The sequence below is a fragment of the Ptychodera flava genome, unplaced genomic scaffold (assembly GCF_041260155.1).
Source record: "Ptychodera flava strain L36383 unplaced genomic scaffold, AS_Pfla_20210202 Scaffold_34__1_contigs__length_2629520_pilon, whole genome shotgun sequence".
Taxonomy (NCBI): domain Eukaryota; kingdom Metazoa; phylum Hemichordata; class Enteropneusta; family Ptychoderidae; genus Ptychodera; species Ptychodera flava.
The window spans coordinates 2180018-2199713 of NW_027248356.1; the positions used below are offsets into that span (position 1 = coordinate 2180018).

The 19696-nt window shown below is 37.9% G+C and overlaps 1 protein-coding gene across 2 annotated transcripts in view; it reads right to left on the reverse strand.

Moving 5' to 3' along the window:
* The window catches only part of LOC139127628 (uncharacterized), a 63911-nt gene extending 59472 nt beyond the window's left edge, over nt 1-4439 (reverse strand). For both annotated transcript variants that reach the window (XR_011551065.1, XM_070693545.1), the window contains exons 1-3: nt 3662-4439; nt 1935-2015; nt 716-1144 (exon numbers count right to left, since the gene is read on the reverse strand). Coding sequence is in view for 1 of the 2 variants with exons in the window: in XM_070693545.1 (XP_070549646.1) it covers nt 732-1144; nt 1935-2015; nt 3662-4046 (879 nt within the window). In the remaining variant the exon portion in view is untranslated. The remainder of the gene's footprint in view (nt 1-715; nt 1145-1934; nt 2016-3661) is intronic.
* Nucleotides 4440-19696: the final 15257 nt, after the last annotated feature.

Here is a 19696-nt window from a genome sequence, read left to right on the forward strand (position 1 = left end):
CCATGGAAACATCTCACATTAAAATGAGTGTGATTTTTTTTGGTGTGCTAACCAGAAAAACCCTTATTATCAATTTTTACATCAATCAATAGTTCTTTAATAGGAATTAGGGAAAAAGTAACATTTTCAATTCCAGAATAGTTACCATGGCAACTCAAAACATTAAAATAAGTCTGGTTTTTGTGTTCTCTTACCCGAACTCCCCCGCTAGATAATTTTTATATCAATCAAAGTAACTTTTCATTGGATATTAGAAAAACGTGACATTTTCAACCCCTAAAATGGTTACCATCGAAACATGGGACAGTGAAATCGATATCATATTTGGTCTCTTCGACCCAAAATACCCTTACGGTGAAATTTTCACAGAAATTGAACCTATTATTATACTTATATTATATTAATTATTATTATTACAACTGTGAACAGACAATATACACTCACATTTTGACTATAATTAGACTAATGGACTACTATGCATGAACAGTACGACTGCTGCAAAGCGATAAATAGACTACAATGCAGGGATGATTAAAACTGCAATTCTGCTCCAAAATAAAATGGACGTGCATTGTTCTGCTGTTTCAAGACAATCTTAGATAGAGATTAAGTGTACGCAATGGGCTGTAAACAGACCCATGAGTATAATGTACTTCTATGCCTGTTGGTGCACATGGTTATGTTTTACCATTGTGTATTTGATCTCCAGGACAACTGGAGCTACCGGTATTTCAATCATTACTTACTTTCTTGTTCTGTTTATTCTTTTCCTTCTCCATCTTTTCAAGGATAACCTGGCGTACATGTTTTTCCGTGACGATATCTCGCAAGGCACAAATCATCGGCGCCAGCACCAAGTCACTGAGCACAAGCATCAAAACCGTCAGGTGTTCTATGATCGACAGTTCATGCACAGAACTCCACAGCGGAAGCACAACATTGATTGACAGGATCAAATCATTGGCGAACAGAAACAAGAGAATCAGTCTTGCCAGTGTTGTGGTCAGGGCCAGCAGCATTGACTTGATGCCGAGATCTGTAGGTTTACGGATGATATGCACTATCAAGAATTGCCGAAATTCTTCCCGGATGAAATGCAGATGCAGACAGATAATCCTCAAACTAGATATCTCTGATTGTCTTCCTAATTGTAAAAAACACAAAAACAGCATTATAATAATAATCATAATAATCATATTTAATTCTTAAAAAAACACTCCACAAAGGTCTCAGTGTGCTGTACACAACAATTTAAAAAGATACAAAAAGACAGAAAATCCAGGAAAACCACAATTACAAGTAAAATTTAGTAAAAAGGTAGGTCTTCAAAATACTTTGGAAAGATTTTAATTTCTGGCTCAACAATTTTCTGAAGGCAGTGCATGCCACAGCAAAGGAGCACATACTGAAAAGCTCTCTGACCGTAGGACTTATTAAAATAACTGCAAGGAGTTGTTACACACAATTTCTCAGAAGATCGCAGATCTGTTGTCGGCACATTTACAGGTCAATTAAATCAGTCAGGTAAAGAGGCGACACCTCTGATAATCCTAAAAGTCGTCAATAAAATTTTGAAATGAATACAAGCTTTCTCAGGTAGCCGGTGTAAATCAACTAAAACAAGAGTGATACGGTCATATCTACCTATCTCAATAGCTCTTCAAATAATCTTGTTTTCAAATAAAATTTTCAATATGGCATGAAATGACTAAGTACAAAAAATGTGGCATTATAACTCTTAACCTTTTAACCCCTTAACAATTGACAAACGTGTGTGAAAGTACTTTGTAAAGAGTAAAAAGTCAAGCAGTCTGAAGTGGATTGTGACTAAATTTTTGCTTGGATCAAATATTGGGAAAGATATTGCATAATTTGTTTCTCTGGTACCAAACTTGTATAATCTGCATGCCATGAGATGATGAGGTTTTACTCACCGATGGCAGAGACTCGCCTTGGCACCTGAGGTCTGAGTAACTTTGTACTGTCCCAAGACAGTATGGTTTGGATATCAGCATCTACAGAATTAAAAAGAAATTGAAGGAATGACATCAGGATACACAAAGTACTTGGCTTGAAAGGGGCAAAATGGAGGAAAAGTTGATGACACATGTACCATAGAGGATGGCATAAATGTCTGTCCTCGTGGGTGTTGTGGGGTTGGGGTGTTTTCGTCTTAGACCAGGTTTCTTGTTGCTATTGTTTACTTAATTTCAATACGTTGGACTATAGTATAGCAACCCTCAGGGCGGATGTTTACGCTACCCACTATGATCACACTCAGTGCATTCATGAACACCATCCATTGATGAACCCGGTTTGCCATTGACATCATTTTCCAATGTCAATTTTTTTCACTGCAACACATTGTATTCTACCGTAGTACAGTATGTTAATAAATATATAGTAGTCTGGACAAAAAATCAGCGGTCAACAATAAACTGCAAATTTAAAGTGTTACCAAAATAAAAATTTACGAAGAAAATTTTGTTACTATAAAAGAATTTTAAAATCAGAACAAAAATACAGAAAAATATACCGAAGCTCGAGCTAATGGAACTGTATGCACCTATCAATGTTTTCCAAAGTCTTCCTCCGTATCGCCACCAAATTCATATTCCCGTTCGAGGATACAGCGTGCAATAAATTTTCCGATGCCCTTACACACTCCCACACACATCACAGTAAGTGAAGGCTACCCACAATTCTCCATGATATGTACACACGGAGATCACTCACTGAACTGAAGCAAATTTCTTCTGTACACAGAACAATTCGGTCCATATTTCAAAATTCTGGCAACATAGTTCTGATGATCATAATTTTCTGATTTCTCACTGTGAATATTGAGAAGATAAACCCCTTTACCGCGGAGGAGTGAGCAATTTTGTAAATTTGTCGACATAGATTTTTGACAGCCATATGCAATATTTTCAAGGAAACTAAGGGAATAAGTAGCATCTGTGTTGGCAAAAGAAAGGGTATTGATTTTTTTTAATGTTCGTAACAAAGGAAATTTGCATTTCTCACAGGTGGCATGATGAGACCATCTTAGTTGCTGATAACTTTATCTTGACAACTGTGCAATTTTTAGCACCTCCAAACATGGACTTCTCATTCAATTTACTCTTGACTTTTAAACATAATCAAAAATTTTTGAACATAGTTTTAACAAATAATCCTGAACTTAAATTTTCAGTTAAAAATCGTTAAGAAACTGATAAAATTGCAAAAGCCTTTAGCATAAAAATGTCTGAGTGGACAAATCAAGGGGCATTGTGGGTAGCCTCACTTACTGTGTACATGTCTAACAATAGGGCTGTTAACGACAGACGCCATTGTTTTCTCATTAATATGCAAAAATAGATTTTTTCCTCAGTTTTCCGCAGTTTTAGATTAAGCGTTTAAAATGACATGCAAGAATGACGGAAATACATCTTAGTAGGTGACTGATTGTGTGACAGCGAATACTAATAACATGGCTTTATTAAATAAAGGAGCCAAGACAAAATGAACGCAATCAAGTGGGAATATTTTCGAAACTGTGGGGCACGAATTTAAAATTGCAGCACGCGGCCACGCCCACAGGACGATACTTCAACTGGTTTGAAAATAACGCTCTCTATGCTAAGATACGGTTATTTAAAAAAAAAGCCATACTTACTGAACTCCTTCCTAGTAATGACTTTATCCAGGGGGTTTTCTTTTTGTTTCCGCTTAATCTGGTCCAGTATGGCTTTGCGGGTGACTCTAATACAGTCATTTCGCTCAATGCTTTCCAAAACATCGACGATTTCTTTCAGCGATGTGAGATTTAATGTTGTAACAAGTGCTTCATGCGTTGGGCGATGATATCGTTCAGCGAGGAAATTGATGTCTACTGGTTTGAGACCAAGTTCTTCGAGAAATCTGCGATAGTCTCGTCCAAGCGGATGTTTGACGTCCAACAGCAAAGACAGCTGATCAGCTAACCCATAGCTGGATGGGAAGACGCTGAACTGTAGAGCACCGATTGTGTTGTCGTCGGAACTTGTCTGTCGACAGGCCATATTCAGAAAACTGACATCTCATCAACGTTGCATCGAAAGTCCGATCAAAAAAAATCACACATTATGTCTACTGTATGGGATGCCCGCTAACAACATCGGGGAACACATGAGCTATATCTAATCCCGCAGACGAAGCTAGTTTCAAACCAACAACATGGCGACCAACCTGATTGTTTACTGAGGTGATCCAGACCAAGTCAGATGGCTACCTGCACTTCAATATTCCAACACTGTGCCGAATCTGATGTCCATTGTCATGGCACTCTAATTTCAAAGTGTGAATTACTTGTATCTGTTACACTGAAGAATGATAGCATAACATATGTTGCACAGACCTGGAAATAAACAGCATTGTGCATAACCGTCACAACACTATACTATAACTGAGCACTGTTAGTCATATGACTTTGGGGAATCCCCACGATGCTGAAATTAGACTCGGTTTCGGATTCGGTTTCGGATTCGAATAATTGAGAATAGTTTTATATTTTAGATATTTCAACGAGATCACCTTACTGTACATGTAGCATGTATTTCATGACATAAATGTTTCGCACATAATCATAATTTATACAATATAAAAAACAAAACACTTTAGGCAGTAGTGCAAAAACCTTAATGCATGATTACACCAGACAAAACTGCATGAAAATTAGTCAAAATTTACAACTTATGAGCAATTATGGGCATTATGTAGTTTGGACTATTCAAGCTAACAGTAGTACGTGACGCACAATACAAAGAAAAGCGTTCATTGCAATATTTATTACACAAGATATTAACTGATAGTTTAGTCTTGGAGTTGTATAATACATTCAAAATGAAATCTATGTAGAACAACACCAATCAAAACCACAAATTAATACAACTCATAAGCATCACACCATGTGACACACATTGTGACATATAAACAAATTAAAGTATAAATGTTTTTGTAAATGTTTTCCTTGCTCGACACTTCCTTTCAATTTCGAATTAAAATGTATTGAAGTTTTCTGTAATGTCTATTTTTTAACCATTTTAATTGTGAATATGTGCACACAATTTATGCTGTGAAATATATACTACATATGCCGACAGAAAATCCATTAAAAACTTGTTCTTGACGACAAGTATTTATCTTTGGATGCGAAAGTACTGTGGACTATTTTATTTTCACATGAATTTATGTTAGCTGAAAACAGATTTTCATTTTTTCACTGTGATCTTATTTTCACTTCGTCTAGTCCGATTGGATTTTATTTCAGCTGAAAAAGGTCCAGCGAAAGTAACGAACATATATTCCAAGTAAAAATACTGAAAATAAAGTATTCCACAGTATAACAAAATCGACTGTCACTCGAATCCGAAACCAAATTCGAAACCGAAACTGAGTTTAACTTCAGCATCGTGGAATCCCTATGTCATGGCCAACATTCGTTGGTTGGTGGCGCTTTTACACGCTGCGATGCGAAATTACCGTAAATATAATACATGTACCAGATGCACTGAGAGATAGCAAGGGAAAAAAACAAACAACAAGCTACTGTGATTCTGCATTTTTCGAAGACTTCTACATGAAAATAGTTCTCTTTTTAAACTGCACTGATAAGGATCGTGGTTATCGCAGACATAGCGCTGCATGGACACATTCCTGGACGTCACAGACAAGGAAAAAATGTTGTCAGTGGACTGGTGGCCCCGGACTGGTGGGCTTACGCACGGTCCCACTGTAGCCTACGCTACACACATGGTACGTATTTAAACTGTCGATGATGACGCGTCAATTTCTTTTTGCCTTCTCCACACTCCGAAGGCAAAAAGCCGTAGGCCATTAACCATATGGCCATTAGCCATAGGCTAAAATACTTCCTTTAGAATCGGTTAATATATTATCAATAATGTGTACCATGCCCGGATGTGAACTCTGTGCGCTAGACAATTAGGGGCGGGCCATTTGATTTCGGGTGGGGGGCTAAGAAGATTTCGGGAAAGAAAGATTTCGCTAGGTTGCCTTTAATAAACAAATCCAGCCAACGATGACAGAAAAAATAAGAGAAAAAACTTGCTAACATTATATGAAGTAAAACGTAATGACTGGACAGTTACTTTAAGTCTTTTCATAAGTTTTTGGCACCCCCTCTAGGCGCCCCATCTTATAACATCTTTAAATTTCGGCACGCCCTTCAGGCACACCATTTTAACACCACAACATCTTTGACGTTACTTATACCAACCGACATGGGCAAGGCACTAGCCGCACGACAGAAGCCCCCCCCCCCCCCCCCCCCCCGGCATGCACCCAAGGCTACAATTATCGCAGCTATACTGGGTGGTGAACTGGTGGGATTATTTTGCGACCTTGGGTGACTGCTTTCCGTCTTGCCCTGTTATAATGTTCGAAACAAAGTTGAAGAGTCTGACATCAAACAGTCTCTAACGTCAACCAGACCATATACCGACAGCGCTGAGACAAATTGAACATTGCATATTTATATTCGACTTTTCTGTCCTGAAGACTCCAGGAGTAAATTACACACCTTTCTGAGGGAAGTACCCTTGATTGGTTTCGGTTCACACAAAAATTACGTTTTGCAATAATACAAATTATATGATTGTTTTATGATGATAGACACCTACCGACTCAATCGATTCAGAGTCAACAGATCTTTCTTAAAGGGAGGGGTTTGTCGGAACTGCGCGTGTGCAGCATTCTTGTTTACAAACAATGAATTTCATGCATGAAATCACTGTACCAAATGACCGATTTGATCTCCTATCCCGGGGTGGGCAAAGCACCGTGAAATTTTGGGGGCAAACTTTGACTAGGTTAGAATATCAGTGAATTACTCTATTCTTCCTCATTGGTGTAATTCATGCTGAAAGCAACAACTTTACAGCAATTTGTGTTCATTAATACGCAGCAGCAGATGCAACTGCAACCCCCTTTTCCATGTGGACACAGTACGCAAATTCCCACCTTTGTATATGATATCACTGGTGTGCATTTATAGACAAAAGATTTAGACTTTTGGGAACAAGCTTGTGATATATACATTGTTTATCACCCTGAAAAGAAAACACTTTTATTTGTGTACATGTTCACCATGGAGTTTTTGAAAGTCGCATACAGTCATGTTTCTGTTGTCAAAATGATCTTATGTTAATAGTGTTTTCAGGGTAGTCATATGTGCGCATACATCGGTAAGCTTACCCTGGTGATAAACATACACGTTACCCCATCATAAATGTATGCTAGAAGACAATGGTAGAGGTGCGTCTGTTACACAAGGAACCAATGACAGCTTTGACGTTCTCTGTTGCGGCTGGTAAAGCACGGTGAAATGTTGTGCCAACTTTGACTGGGTGTAGAACAGTAGTGAATACTTTGAGCCTTCGACTGCAGTAAAAATCACGCGTAAATTGGTTATTTTGATCTAATTACTTGCTCATAATAATGGAGGAAAACATTCATCTTTAACTCCGTTTTCCGAGTAGACATAGGATAGTCTAAGCACCAGCTGTGATTACAATTACACCCATGCATAGTACAAAGACAAAAGACATGGTTTTCCCATTGTGTTGAAGCACATGATTTATACATTGTTTATCACCATGGTAAAGTATTGAGTAGATGAACCTTTCCTGTAGTAATAAAACACTTTTATTTGTGTACATGTTCACCATGGAGTTTTTGAAAGTCACATACAGTCATGTTTCTGTTGTCAAAATGATCTTATGTTAATAGTGTTTTCAGGGTAGTCATATGTGCGCATACATCGGTAAGCTTACCCTGGTGATAAACATACACGTTACCCCATCATAAATGTATGCTAGAAGACAATGGTAGAGGTGCGTCTGTTACACAAGGAACCAATGACAGCTTTGACGTTCTCTGTTGCGGCTGGTAAAGCACAGTGAAATGTTGTGCCAACTTTGACTGGGTGTAGAACAGTAGTGAATACTTTGAGCCTTCGATTGCAGTAAAATGACGCTTAAATTGGTTATTTTGATCTAATTTCTTGCTCATAATAATGGAGGAAAACATTCATCTTTAACTCCGTTTTCCGAGTAGACATAGAATGGTCTAAGTACCAGCTTTGATTACAATTACACCCATGCATAGTACAAAGACAAAAGACATGGTTTTCCCATTGTGTTGAAGCACATGATTTATACATTGTTTATCACCATGGTAAAGTATTGAGTAGATGAACCTTTCCTGTAGTAATAATACACTTTTATTTGTGTACATGTTCACCATGGAGTTTTTGAAAGTCACATACAGTCATGTTTCTGTTGTCAAAATGATCTTATGTTAATAGTGTTTTCAGGGTAGTCATATGTGCGCATACATCGGTAAGCTTACCCTGGTGATAAACATACACGTTACCCCATCATAAATGTATGCTAGAAGACAATGGTAGAGGTGCGTCTGTTACACAAGGAACCAATGACAGCTTTGACGTTCTCTGTTGTGGCGGATAAAGCACGGTGAAATGTTGTGCCAACTTTGACTGGGTGTAGAACAGTAGTGAATACTTTGAGCCTTCGACTGCAGTAAAAATCACGCGTAAATTGGTTATTTTGATCTAATTACTTGCTCATAATAATGGAGGACAACATTCATCTTTAACTCCGTTTTCCGAGTAGACATAGTATGGTCTAAGCACCAGCTTTGATTACAATTACACCCATGCATAGTACAAAGACAAAAGACATGGTTTTCCCATTGTGTTGAAGCACATGATTTATACATTGTTTATCACCATGGTAAAGTATTGAGTAGATGAACCTTTCCTGTTGTAATAAAACACTTTTATTTGCGTACATGTTCACCATGGAGTTTTTGAAAGTCACATACAGTCATGTTTCTGTTATCATAATCATTTTATTTTACTAAGTGTTTTCAGGGTAGACGTGTGTGCATACATCGGTAGGCTCATCCACATACATGCTATCCCTCATGCGGTGATATCAGATTACATCAATTTCAAATACTAGAAATTATGCTACCATCAACGTAAGTTTATGCCTCAGTCTTGGAGTCAGTGAAATCAAGGATGTATTTTTTACCTCTATTGTGAAATGAACATTGGCGGTCGATCTTGACCTCTCCGGCGAAACTAGACAATGCCAGATGTAGATCTGTAAAGATCTGGTCGAACTGCGATATTCGACGATATTGTACTTGAAAATTTGATGACAATTGAACAGAGATTGAAGGCTATGTTGTCGATTTCATCACCTTTTCACGTTAGGTCGACTTTTAAGTTGTTTGACCCAGTCACTCCAAGTATCCTTTAAATTGCTATACAGATACGAGACCTTCCTTTTGACATTCTATTTCGATGATTAAAACGTTTTCTACCATCACTCTCCTGTTCGATGCTTTGGTGACTTCTTCTCGGGGATTGCCAGTGGTAAACTGACACCTGTCACTTTGCAATACTCTGCAGCGGTTACTTGCTGGCCTACACACAGACAAAGACAAGTCTGAGGCTGAACGCGTTCATGCCACGATCTAAGCAACAGCATAGCACTAACACGAGAGTCTGCTGAAGTTACTTTCTGTAGTTTCTTGTGTTTGATATCTATATGGCCACAGCTAGACGTGGAGTAAGTCTGGGGGAGTGGAGACTCATTAACACATCTTCTGCACAGGTTCCTTGCCCCTTATACCTGCAGTGAAAATTCATGGTATGGTGCCACTACGCACCAACACTAAATTCTATTGTCTGCGGAATTTTTTGACTTTTTCTGCTCTTTTTTTAAATTAACCAAAATAGCTCTTTTTTTAAATTAACCAAAATAGAAACTAGTAGTTGTAGCATTTTCTTTACCACCATGTTTGTAGTAATTTCCCTGAACTGCTACAGCTGGACTGATTTCATATTATCCTACTATTCACAAACTTACCTGAAAACTATGGCAGTATGTAAGGATGATCACATGTAATGATGCCGGTGCAGTAAATTCAAATTTGTTTCATCGTACGGAATACTCTTATTAGATTAGCCACAAGTGCGCTGGCTTATGAAGGAATAAACTTTATCAACGTTGTCACATTGGGGGTGAAATGATAAAGAAAAAAACCAAGATAATTATCGCTTCTAAAAACCGTTCTAAATTTAGAAGTTAGCCGAAGTTTAGAAAATCCGGACTTGCAGTGAAAACAATTTTGCAGTGACATATCAGTTAAAAACGATAATTATCGCTTTCTAAATAGTGTTCCAAATTAAGAAATTAACTGAAGTTTAGAAAGTCAGGCCTGAATCGCCTTCTAAAACCATTCACAATTTTCTTCATCACAGACTTTTTGGTCACTGCCACATTTCTCTACTTCATGACATTCAATTTCTTACTGTGGCAACGATCAAAATTGTACGAGGTACTCTTCTCAAGTCATATTTTAGCTTTGGATTTTAAAGCTTTCCTCTAGGAGAAAATGCTATAATTTTCATGTTTCTACAAGACTACTCCTGCAAGCTCACACTTAAACTTGATACGTTCGGGAAAACACAGATAACAACAGAAATGGTGTACAATGGGTCTTTGATAGCTATAAATACGGTCACATGCTAGGTTCTATGATCAGTGTGGGTTGTGTAATTTTCCCCTTTGAGACCGATATGATTTTCATGGTTCTACCACAGCAGTTGAACAGACAAAAATTTCATTTTGATGGCATTTGATACATAAGATGACGTCTTTCTAACCTCAGTTACGGACGGCACGGTCACATGTACGTCCTAGTGATTTTGTTTATGAAAATGTTCTCCCTCGCAAACCGATATTAATTTCCTGGTTCTACCAGAATATTTCTACAAACCAACAAAGTACTTGCGAAAACAAACAGACCAAACTTTCTAAACTTCAGCTAATTACTCAATTTTGAACTCTACTTAGAAAGCGATAATTATCGTTGTTATCCGATATGTCATGGAAAAATCGATTCACTTCAGGACGATTTTCTAAATGATTCAATATTTTAGTGTGAGCACTCAGCTGGGAGATGGCGGCCCAGCCTTGCCGGCAACACATTTGACAAGGCATTAGCATAATTTTGCATTAATCAGCACAAATGGACGTCATCGCTGTGGACAAAGATAATCTCAACACACCTTGGCAACCAAAGGGCCAACACGTTTGATAAGGCCATTAGCATTATTTTGCACCATTACTTAATCTGCACAAATGAACGCGATCTTCGTGGAACTAAGATAATCTCAACACACCTTGGTCATTTGAACTGTGGCAGTATGCATACTTTTATTTACATTCGTCTCCACGTCAAACATCTGGTTTTTTGTCGTAAACAGTAGCAGTGACAGTCTTTGTTTTCGGCACTCAAAAATTCACAATTTTTCGTCGGCAAAGATTTTTCCTATGCCTACTTACTGCCACATTTCTCTACTTCGTGACATTCAACTTAACCCTTGCCCATTGCAATGGTCAATTACATAGGAGGTATACTATCTCGGGGTCACATTTGAGCTTTGGATTTTAAACTTTCTTCTGGGGAAACTTATAGTATTTTCTTGATTCTGCAAGACTGTTGCTACAAGCTAGAACATTTTTATCAGATATATCCTGGAACAATTGTTTCAATTCAGGCCTGACTTTCTAATTGAGTTCATCTTTTTCTGTGAGCATGCAGCTGTACATGAAGGCGCGACTTTGCACGATTTTTAAATATCGGATATTTACAATCTAGTATCGAAGTTTTACATATCGACGATTTCGGGACTAATATCGATACAAGATGATATTAGAATGAACTGTGGTTGTCCCATGGGAAGCCGCGTCTATGAGATCGCCGATATTTACCGGCGATTTGGAAACTCTAATATCGATACAAGACGATACCAGAATAAATTGCTTTGTGCCTCGGCACGCCGGATCTGTGAAATTTCCGATATTTACCCGATATTTTTCGGCGATTTGGGGACTCTAATATCGATAAAAGACGATACTGGAATGACTTGCCCTGTGCCTCGGCATGCCGGATCTGTGAAATTTCCGACATTTACCCGATATTTTTCGGCGATTTTGGCACTCTTATATCGATACTATCGAACGATACTAGAATGACTTGCCCTGTGTCTCGGTACGCTGGATCTGTTAAATCTCTGATAAGGCCATTAGCATTAATTTGCATTAATCGGCACAAATAAATTATGCCAATAGACCGATATAATCCAGTCCAACCAAGCAAAGACGGTACCAGCGACACAAATGAGGGGAAAAGACTTAACCTCCTCCTTACCGCGTTCGTTGAATCTTGAAAAAGAAACACAAACATGAACAAGGCAAAACGCCACCACAAACATGCTAAATAAGCGTAAAAACCCATACCAAACTGTCCTTCTCAGGGCCACGACACACTTCAAAACGAGAACACTTAAAAGCAATAAAAATGACAGAAAAGACAAACACTTTGGGAAAGACACAGAAATGTGAAACTAAAACTCAACAACGGATTAAAACACAAATAATAAAATCGAAACACCAAAAACAAATACAATACACGTAGAAAAGTCAGTCTCAGAATTTATTCCAACACCAAAATAAACGCAAAACAGAAAATAACTTCTTTGTAATTTCAACAAATACAGTCAACAGATGAGACAATATCACAACAACACCAATTCAATTATCAAATCAAAATGAAAATGTACTCTGATGTACTCCTCGAACAACAGAAAACGCAAAAATAAACTTGAAAGTTATCTTGGAGCACAGTCCCTTCATCAACTTGCTTGGATCGACTAATCTCGCACTTCTGGATACAGATATACTCTTTTACAACAGGAAACAGAACTTGTCGGGTCCGCAGTCTCCATAAATAAATTTGCTTACAAAAGGCAAATTGCAAAAAAAGCCTTTTCAAAGATCGTGGCATAATCATTGTCATCACAAAAGATTACGTACATTGATGTGAACAGCAATTACGTAACACTGACTATTACACAAAATCCGTTCTCTAGCTCAATGATAAAACTAAACAACGTGCACAGAAAAAAACAGATCTCACAGAACAGACAGTAGATATATAACAACAAACAAACTTATTTCCAGCACAACACACAGGCACGGAACTAGAAACGGAGCTCCATGATACAAAACCATGCATTGAAAGGGAAGATCTCAAACACTGGACAGAGCTTGAAAAAAGACATAAGACTAAGGAATTTATTCACAGAATCACGAATCACGAATCATTGCCAATAAAACAACAATTTATTTACGGTGAAATGGACCCCCTGTCAATACAAAATTTACGGAATAAATGAACAAAAAACAAACAAACAAGAAAACATTCATTGATGTACTTGTTTCTTTCTTTGAAGAACATGAACACTGCAGAGAAAATATATCACAAACATAAATTTAGGAAAGAGAACACTTTGAAAGTGATGAGAAACCACACTTAGTTTCTAAACGTAAGCGACAAATACCAAAAGGACCACATCATTAACGTTTAGGTCTGGCTACATCTCGCCATCATAAGCCTTCCTACATAAACAAAACACCTTAAAGATTCTACACATATGTGAAATGAAAAAAAAAAACTATTGTGACACAAACGTTCAGATAGTGAGGTGCAGGAGGTGGCATCTTTCACATTTTTATATGCGAGATGCGATCGCATGTTTCAATAAAGCGACAAATTCATTCCGTATTTTTTAAAGTTATTCATTTTTGAGCATAATTGTCCGACCAGTTTGTCACTATTTTGAATGTAAACCTTACGTCCCTCTACGCAGACATGGTAAGAGAACAACCTGGAAGCGAGAGCTTGTTTTTAAATACAATTCGTTCTGTAAACCTAAAACTTGTTAACAATTCGTCATTTACTGTTTTACATGAACAAATCCGCATTACAATGTATAGGCTTATTGATTTTTCATGCCCATTTGATGCTTAACTGTTGGTCATAATCAGAGAAAACATCGGGATAGCCGAATAGTTATACCATCTCACCAAAACGAGAGGGTTGAGTGAGTCTGCCAATATTTTATACGTTTACGAATGGCACCGTAGGCGTTTAGAAAACTATTTTTAAGGAGTTTGAAGCCAATACCGAATCCTCTTTATGAAAAAATAAATCGATGATGAAATGACATTTGTTGCGCGTATCGTCATGCTAACATCAAGTAACAAGAATGTCAAGAAAGCGCCGAAAGATTTGTAAGCGAAAACTTCCGAATGCACATTTTCTTACCTAATTTCACTCCGCTTGTAAATCTGTGTCGCGAAGCTATAGAGAAATTTACCTTTTGCCTACTATTAATCACTATCGACTGCAAACAAGCATCGAAATTCACTGTATTTTGAACATTGACAAGTTTGAATAAGGAATATCCTCAGTATACAGAGAAATGGTTAGCCCTTGGTTGCAGTATTTATGAACACAACTGCATTGGTTGTTGGGCAAATTTGAGGCACTGATGACGGACACAGATTCTTGAATGACATAAGATAACAGCCCAAATTGTCATGAAGGTGCAACTTTGCACAATTTTTAAATATCGGATATTTACAATCTAGTATCGAAGTTTGACATATCGACGATTTCGGGACTAGTATCGATACTAGAATGAACTGCGGTTGTCCCATGCAATGGGACATGGCCGCGTCTGTGAAATCTCCGATATTTACCCGATATTTTTCGGCGATTTCAGGAGCTCTAATATCGATACTAGACGATACTCGAATAACTTGCTCTGTGCCTCGGCACGCCGGATCTGTGAAATTTGGGGACTCTAATATCGATACTAGACGATACTAGAATGACTTGCCTCGTGCCTTGGCACGCCGGATCTGTGAAATCTCCGATATTTACCCGATATATTTATCGGCGATTTCAGGACTCTATAACGATAATAGACGATACTAGATTCTGTCAAATTGCAAGTAAATATCCGATATATACCGGAGATTTCACCGACTCACAGTTCTGGCCAAACTCGACTTCCAAGGACTGACTCTAGCTTCGATACTAGACGATACTATATAGATTCAGTCAAATCGCCAGTGAATATCCGATATATATCGGAGATTTCACCGCCTCACAGTTCTGGTCAAACACGATTTCCAAGGACTGACTCTAGCTTCGATACTAGACGATACTAGATTCAGTCAAATCGCAAGTAAATATCCTATATATATCGGAGATTTCACCACCTCACAGTTCGGGCCAAACCCGACTTCCAAGGACTGACTCTAGCTTCGATACTAGACGATGCTAGATTCAGTCAAATCGCGAGTAAATATCCTATATATATCGGAGATTTCACCACCTCACAGTTCTGGCGAAACTCGACTTCCAAGGACTGACTCTAGCTTCGATACTAGACGATACTATATAGATTCTGTCAAATTGCAAGTAAATATCGGATATATATCGGAGATTTCACCGCCTCACAGTTCTGGCCAAACCCGATTTCCAAGGACTGACTCTAGCTTCGATACTAGACGATACTAGATTCAGTCAAATCGCAAGTAAATATCCGATATATATCGGAGCAGTTCTGGCCAAACCCGACTTCCAAGGACTGACTCTAGTTTCGATACTAGACCACGCTAGATTCAGTCAAATCGCAAGTAAATATCCGATATATATCGGAGATTTCACCGCCTCACAGTTCTTGCCAAACTTGACTGCCAAGGACTGACTCTAGCTTCGATACTAGACGATACTATTTAGATTCAGTCAAATCGCGAGTAAATATCCGATATATATCGGAGATTTCAGCCCTTTATAGATCTGGCTAAGCCAATCTAACTTCGATATTTATAGTCTAGTAGCCGTAAATATCGGATATCATATAAAAGTGCAATGTCGCGGTGTCCTCCAAATTGTACCGGGAATCCTAAGCTTCACATTTGAGATTGTTCAGAATATGTACTTACAAGTGGAGGCCGGAGGATTTTATATTTTCCTGGTGACTTTTTTTCTCTACTCCCCCCCCCCCCCCTCGTTAGTAAATTATGGATAAGATTTATGTCCTCCTCATATTCCCTGTTTTTCATGGTCCCCCGATATTTACATGTATACTTACACACTAAACCACATGCAGTCTGACAAGATTGTCACGCTTTGGAGGAACAACAGTTACAATTAAGTGGCATAAAACATGTTTTGCAGGGACTGCAAGTGGCACAATTCGGGAAGGCTGGTAATGAACAAATCGGGTTGTAAATTTCTGAAGAAAATTATTAAAATCCCATGCTGTAATTAGCAACAAGTACATACAGACATAAATGACCATTTTTACTGTCATTGTTAACAGTTTGATTTATGTATCGCTCATCCTTAGCTGATGCAGTTGTACAGTGCTTATGAAATTGTTAAATAAATGCGTCAACAGCACATACAAAGTTAGTTCGTACACGTTTTCCAGTAAATCTCTTTCACTAGCTGTACAAATTATCAACTCGGCCTAGGAGACTGACTTTGCCAGTATTTTTTTAATCAACAAGTATGATACTCGCTGTGACTGTATAATTCAGCTGAACGTTGATATCATCCATCTAATTACACACCTAATCATTCAATGCACAAAACCTTACTGTAAAACCCTACGGACGACGAGTTAGAATCGACAGGAAATTATGATATGTGCTCGCTGCATAACATGAAATTGTCCCCATAGTTGCGATAGATGAGCCTAATCATGGCCACGGTATTCGTTTTCTGATAGCGCAATGAAAGCCAGGAATAATATTAGCTTTTCAACTTCACTTGATTACAACTACACATGGTGCGGTCATAGGGTGATTCCGCATACAGTGCATCTATCGTATCGCGTAACGTACATGTACCGTACATCACACGCCTCCGTTTGATTCAATAGGCGTGAAAAACGTTGATAGTTGTAGTTTAATACTATATAGCAGAACAGAAAGTAGATTGATTCTTACATATCACAATACTTCCCAACGCTGTACTGGTAGGGCGGCATGGTAGCGCACCCCCAGTACATTGGCTCCCGCCATTGGTAGAGAGCGGTCGGAGTGAAGGATTGTTCATAAATGAGGAAAGCTCCTCAATTAGCTCTAATCCTATGGTGTTCTATTTTAACAAACTAAACTCACCATTGAACTCGATTTCATAGTAAAAATGGCTGTGCCCGAATCAGGAGCCTAGGCCTTGTAAAATCGCCGACATATTTCCTTATACATATCGGAATTATCACTAGCATACAATCCGGCCATACCGAACTGCAGACGTCTTGAGTCGTTTTAATAATGTCAATACTTTATGATACAAGACTAAGTTTGTATAAATAGCCACTATAAATCCGATCTCTCTACCTTACAAATCTAACAGATAGTTTCCGAGTTCATAAGTCGTCGCCTATTCCGATACTAGAAGACACTAGATTCATAAAATATCCGATAGAGGTCTGAGATTTCATGACCTTATTACAGATCTGGCCCAACCCAACCTTCTAAGCTGTTCTCAAACTTCCATGCAAGACGAATTATACTTGTAAAATTGCCGATGCATTAGAAATTTAACCCCTCTTACAGACTGGGCTAAGCCCAAGTTCCCAAGTCGTAGTCTAAGTTCGATACATATTTGACAGGAGATTTCCAAACCCTTACAGAACTGATAAATTCCCACTTTTTAAAGTCGAAATCTAGTTTGTGAATCTGCAAACATATTACTGCGAAATCCATGGCTGTGATTCACTTTCACATTGTTCAGTTTATTCAAGCCACGATAACATGTAGTTTAAGCCAGTGATCGGAAAAACTCCGGCCAACACTATTATTTTCATCGGTATCTTCTTCCTGGAGAGTTACTTGACTTCTGCGCCTCGAAAGTTAAAAGCTTAAAGTTTTGTTCAAATTTTCCCCAAGAAATCTTTCAGCAATTCTTTTTTAAAGTCAGGAATAAAAATCAGGGGTCACTGTGCAAATTTTGGTACTCTTGATACAAATTATCCAAGATTTACCGATATTTGAAATTCAAACTGGCCGCCGTCCCTGTGTGAACTCTATGGAGTAAATTCATTTTTCGACTTTCAAAAAACTAAGATGGTAAAAGTCATTTTTTCTCCCAGGGCTTCAAAATGAGCCCCCGCAACTGGTAGAACAGAAAAGATTTGGAAAAGTTCGAGAGTCCTAATGTCTGTCCGAGAGTTGCATTCTAAATAATCACCAAAATACTGATCCAATATGATTATCGGTGATTTCACAATCATCTACCTTTGACACTAGGAATGCTGTCATGAAAAGACTATTATCTGGAAATAAGTGAGCTTTCTTAAACCTCTATCCATCTGCAATTAAATTTGTGGCCCTGTTGATTATCAATAGTACAGGTAGATGATGTAAGAGTGATGAAATCGTCATTCTCTATCGACCATCAGGTCGAAACAAAACTCAGGTGACATTTTATGTGAGTCTTCTAACTTGACGGTACTGAGTTCTGGATATTTTTATTTATATCGGATTCATTCTTTATTTTTATGACGCTAAAGGAGTAGTCAAATCAGTTTTTTATAATCTTTATATATTCACAATATAAACAATGTAACCACAAGAGACAAATCATTATCAGTTTAACCAGTCCGAGTATGTTGCAGTTTAAGATTCTGGCACGACCTTAACCATGTACTTTTAAGGTAGAACGCCTCTAAAGGACAGATACTCTTACCCTCAATTTTGTATTGCTGTTCTTGTCTACCACTGGCTGTGACTCATTCTCAAGCTCAGTTTCATTTTAAAATGCCGGAAAATATTAGGTAATTTTGTTTTTTCGGCATCAAAATTTTCATGGTGACCCTTGATTTTTATTCTTGATTTGTCAAGGAAATGGTTAGACATTTCGTTGGGGAACGTTTAAGCAAACGAGGAAGTCTTTCAATTTCCATGTGCGTACTACCTTGAAGGTTGGCGGGTGCATACACCAGGCATCAGGAGACAAATGACAAATTTAGCCTCTTCAACCCAAATTCCCTGTAAACAGATCCACACTCACCATTGATAACAATGGGTTTGGGCCAAACCATGGTGGTGAAAAGGTTGAAGATAAGGAGAATTTTCTTAATAGAAAAATGAATATTGTAAGTCCAGATAATCAGTAGATATACCTACACCCAGTCAAGAATGGATATCCCACAATTCACTTCTGGGTGATTTTGGTTCAGATAAATTCAGATATTTCAAATGTTGAGCAAGTTTTTATGTGTGATGGTGAAATGGAAGTGTATGTTTCACAAAGACTCTTTATTTCTAAATTCAGTCCACTTTGGCCGAAGTGCCAAAGATCACCACTGTGACAGTTCTTTATATTTACACGGCACATTCAACATTGTTATTCATGTTTGTTCAGCATATCTGGCAGTTTCATGTTCTCCTCTTTAAAATAATCTGTAAAATGCCATATATTCTGCTTGTTGAGAGTTTGCTTTGTTACCATAAATATTGAAATTTTTTTGACAAGTTCATTAAAGTCTGCAACAAAGTACAATTTGATTGTCAGTTGCCCTCCCCCATCTTTGTTTCTTTTCTGTGTAACTGCAATTCTGCATTCTATATTTGCAGAAGCATGATTGTTCAAACACAGTGGTTCAGTTAGGTTAGCAAAGCAGTTTAGAAGTAGGGGAGGATTGTTTTCCTTTTCATAATTTACAAATTGTCAATCTTTGCTT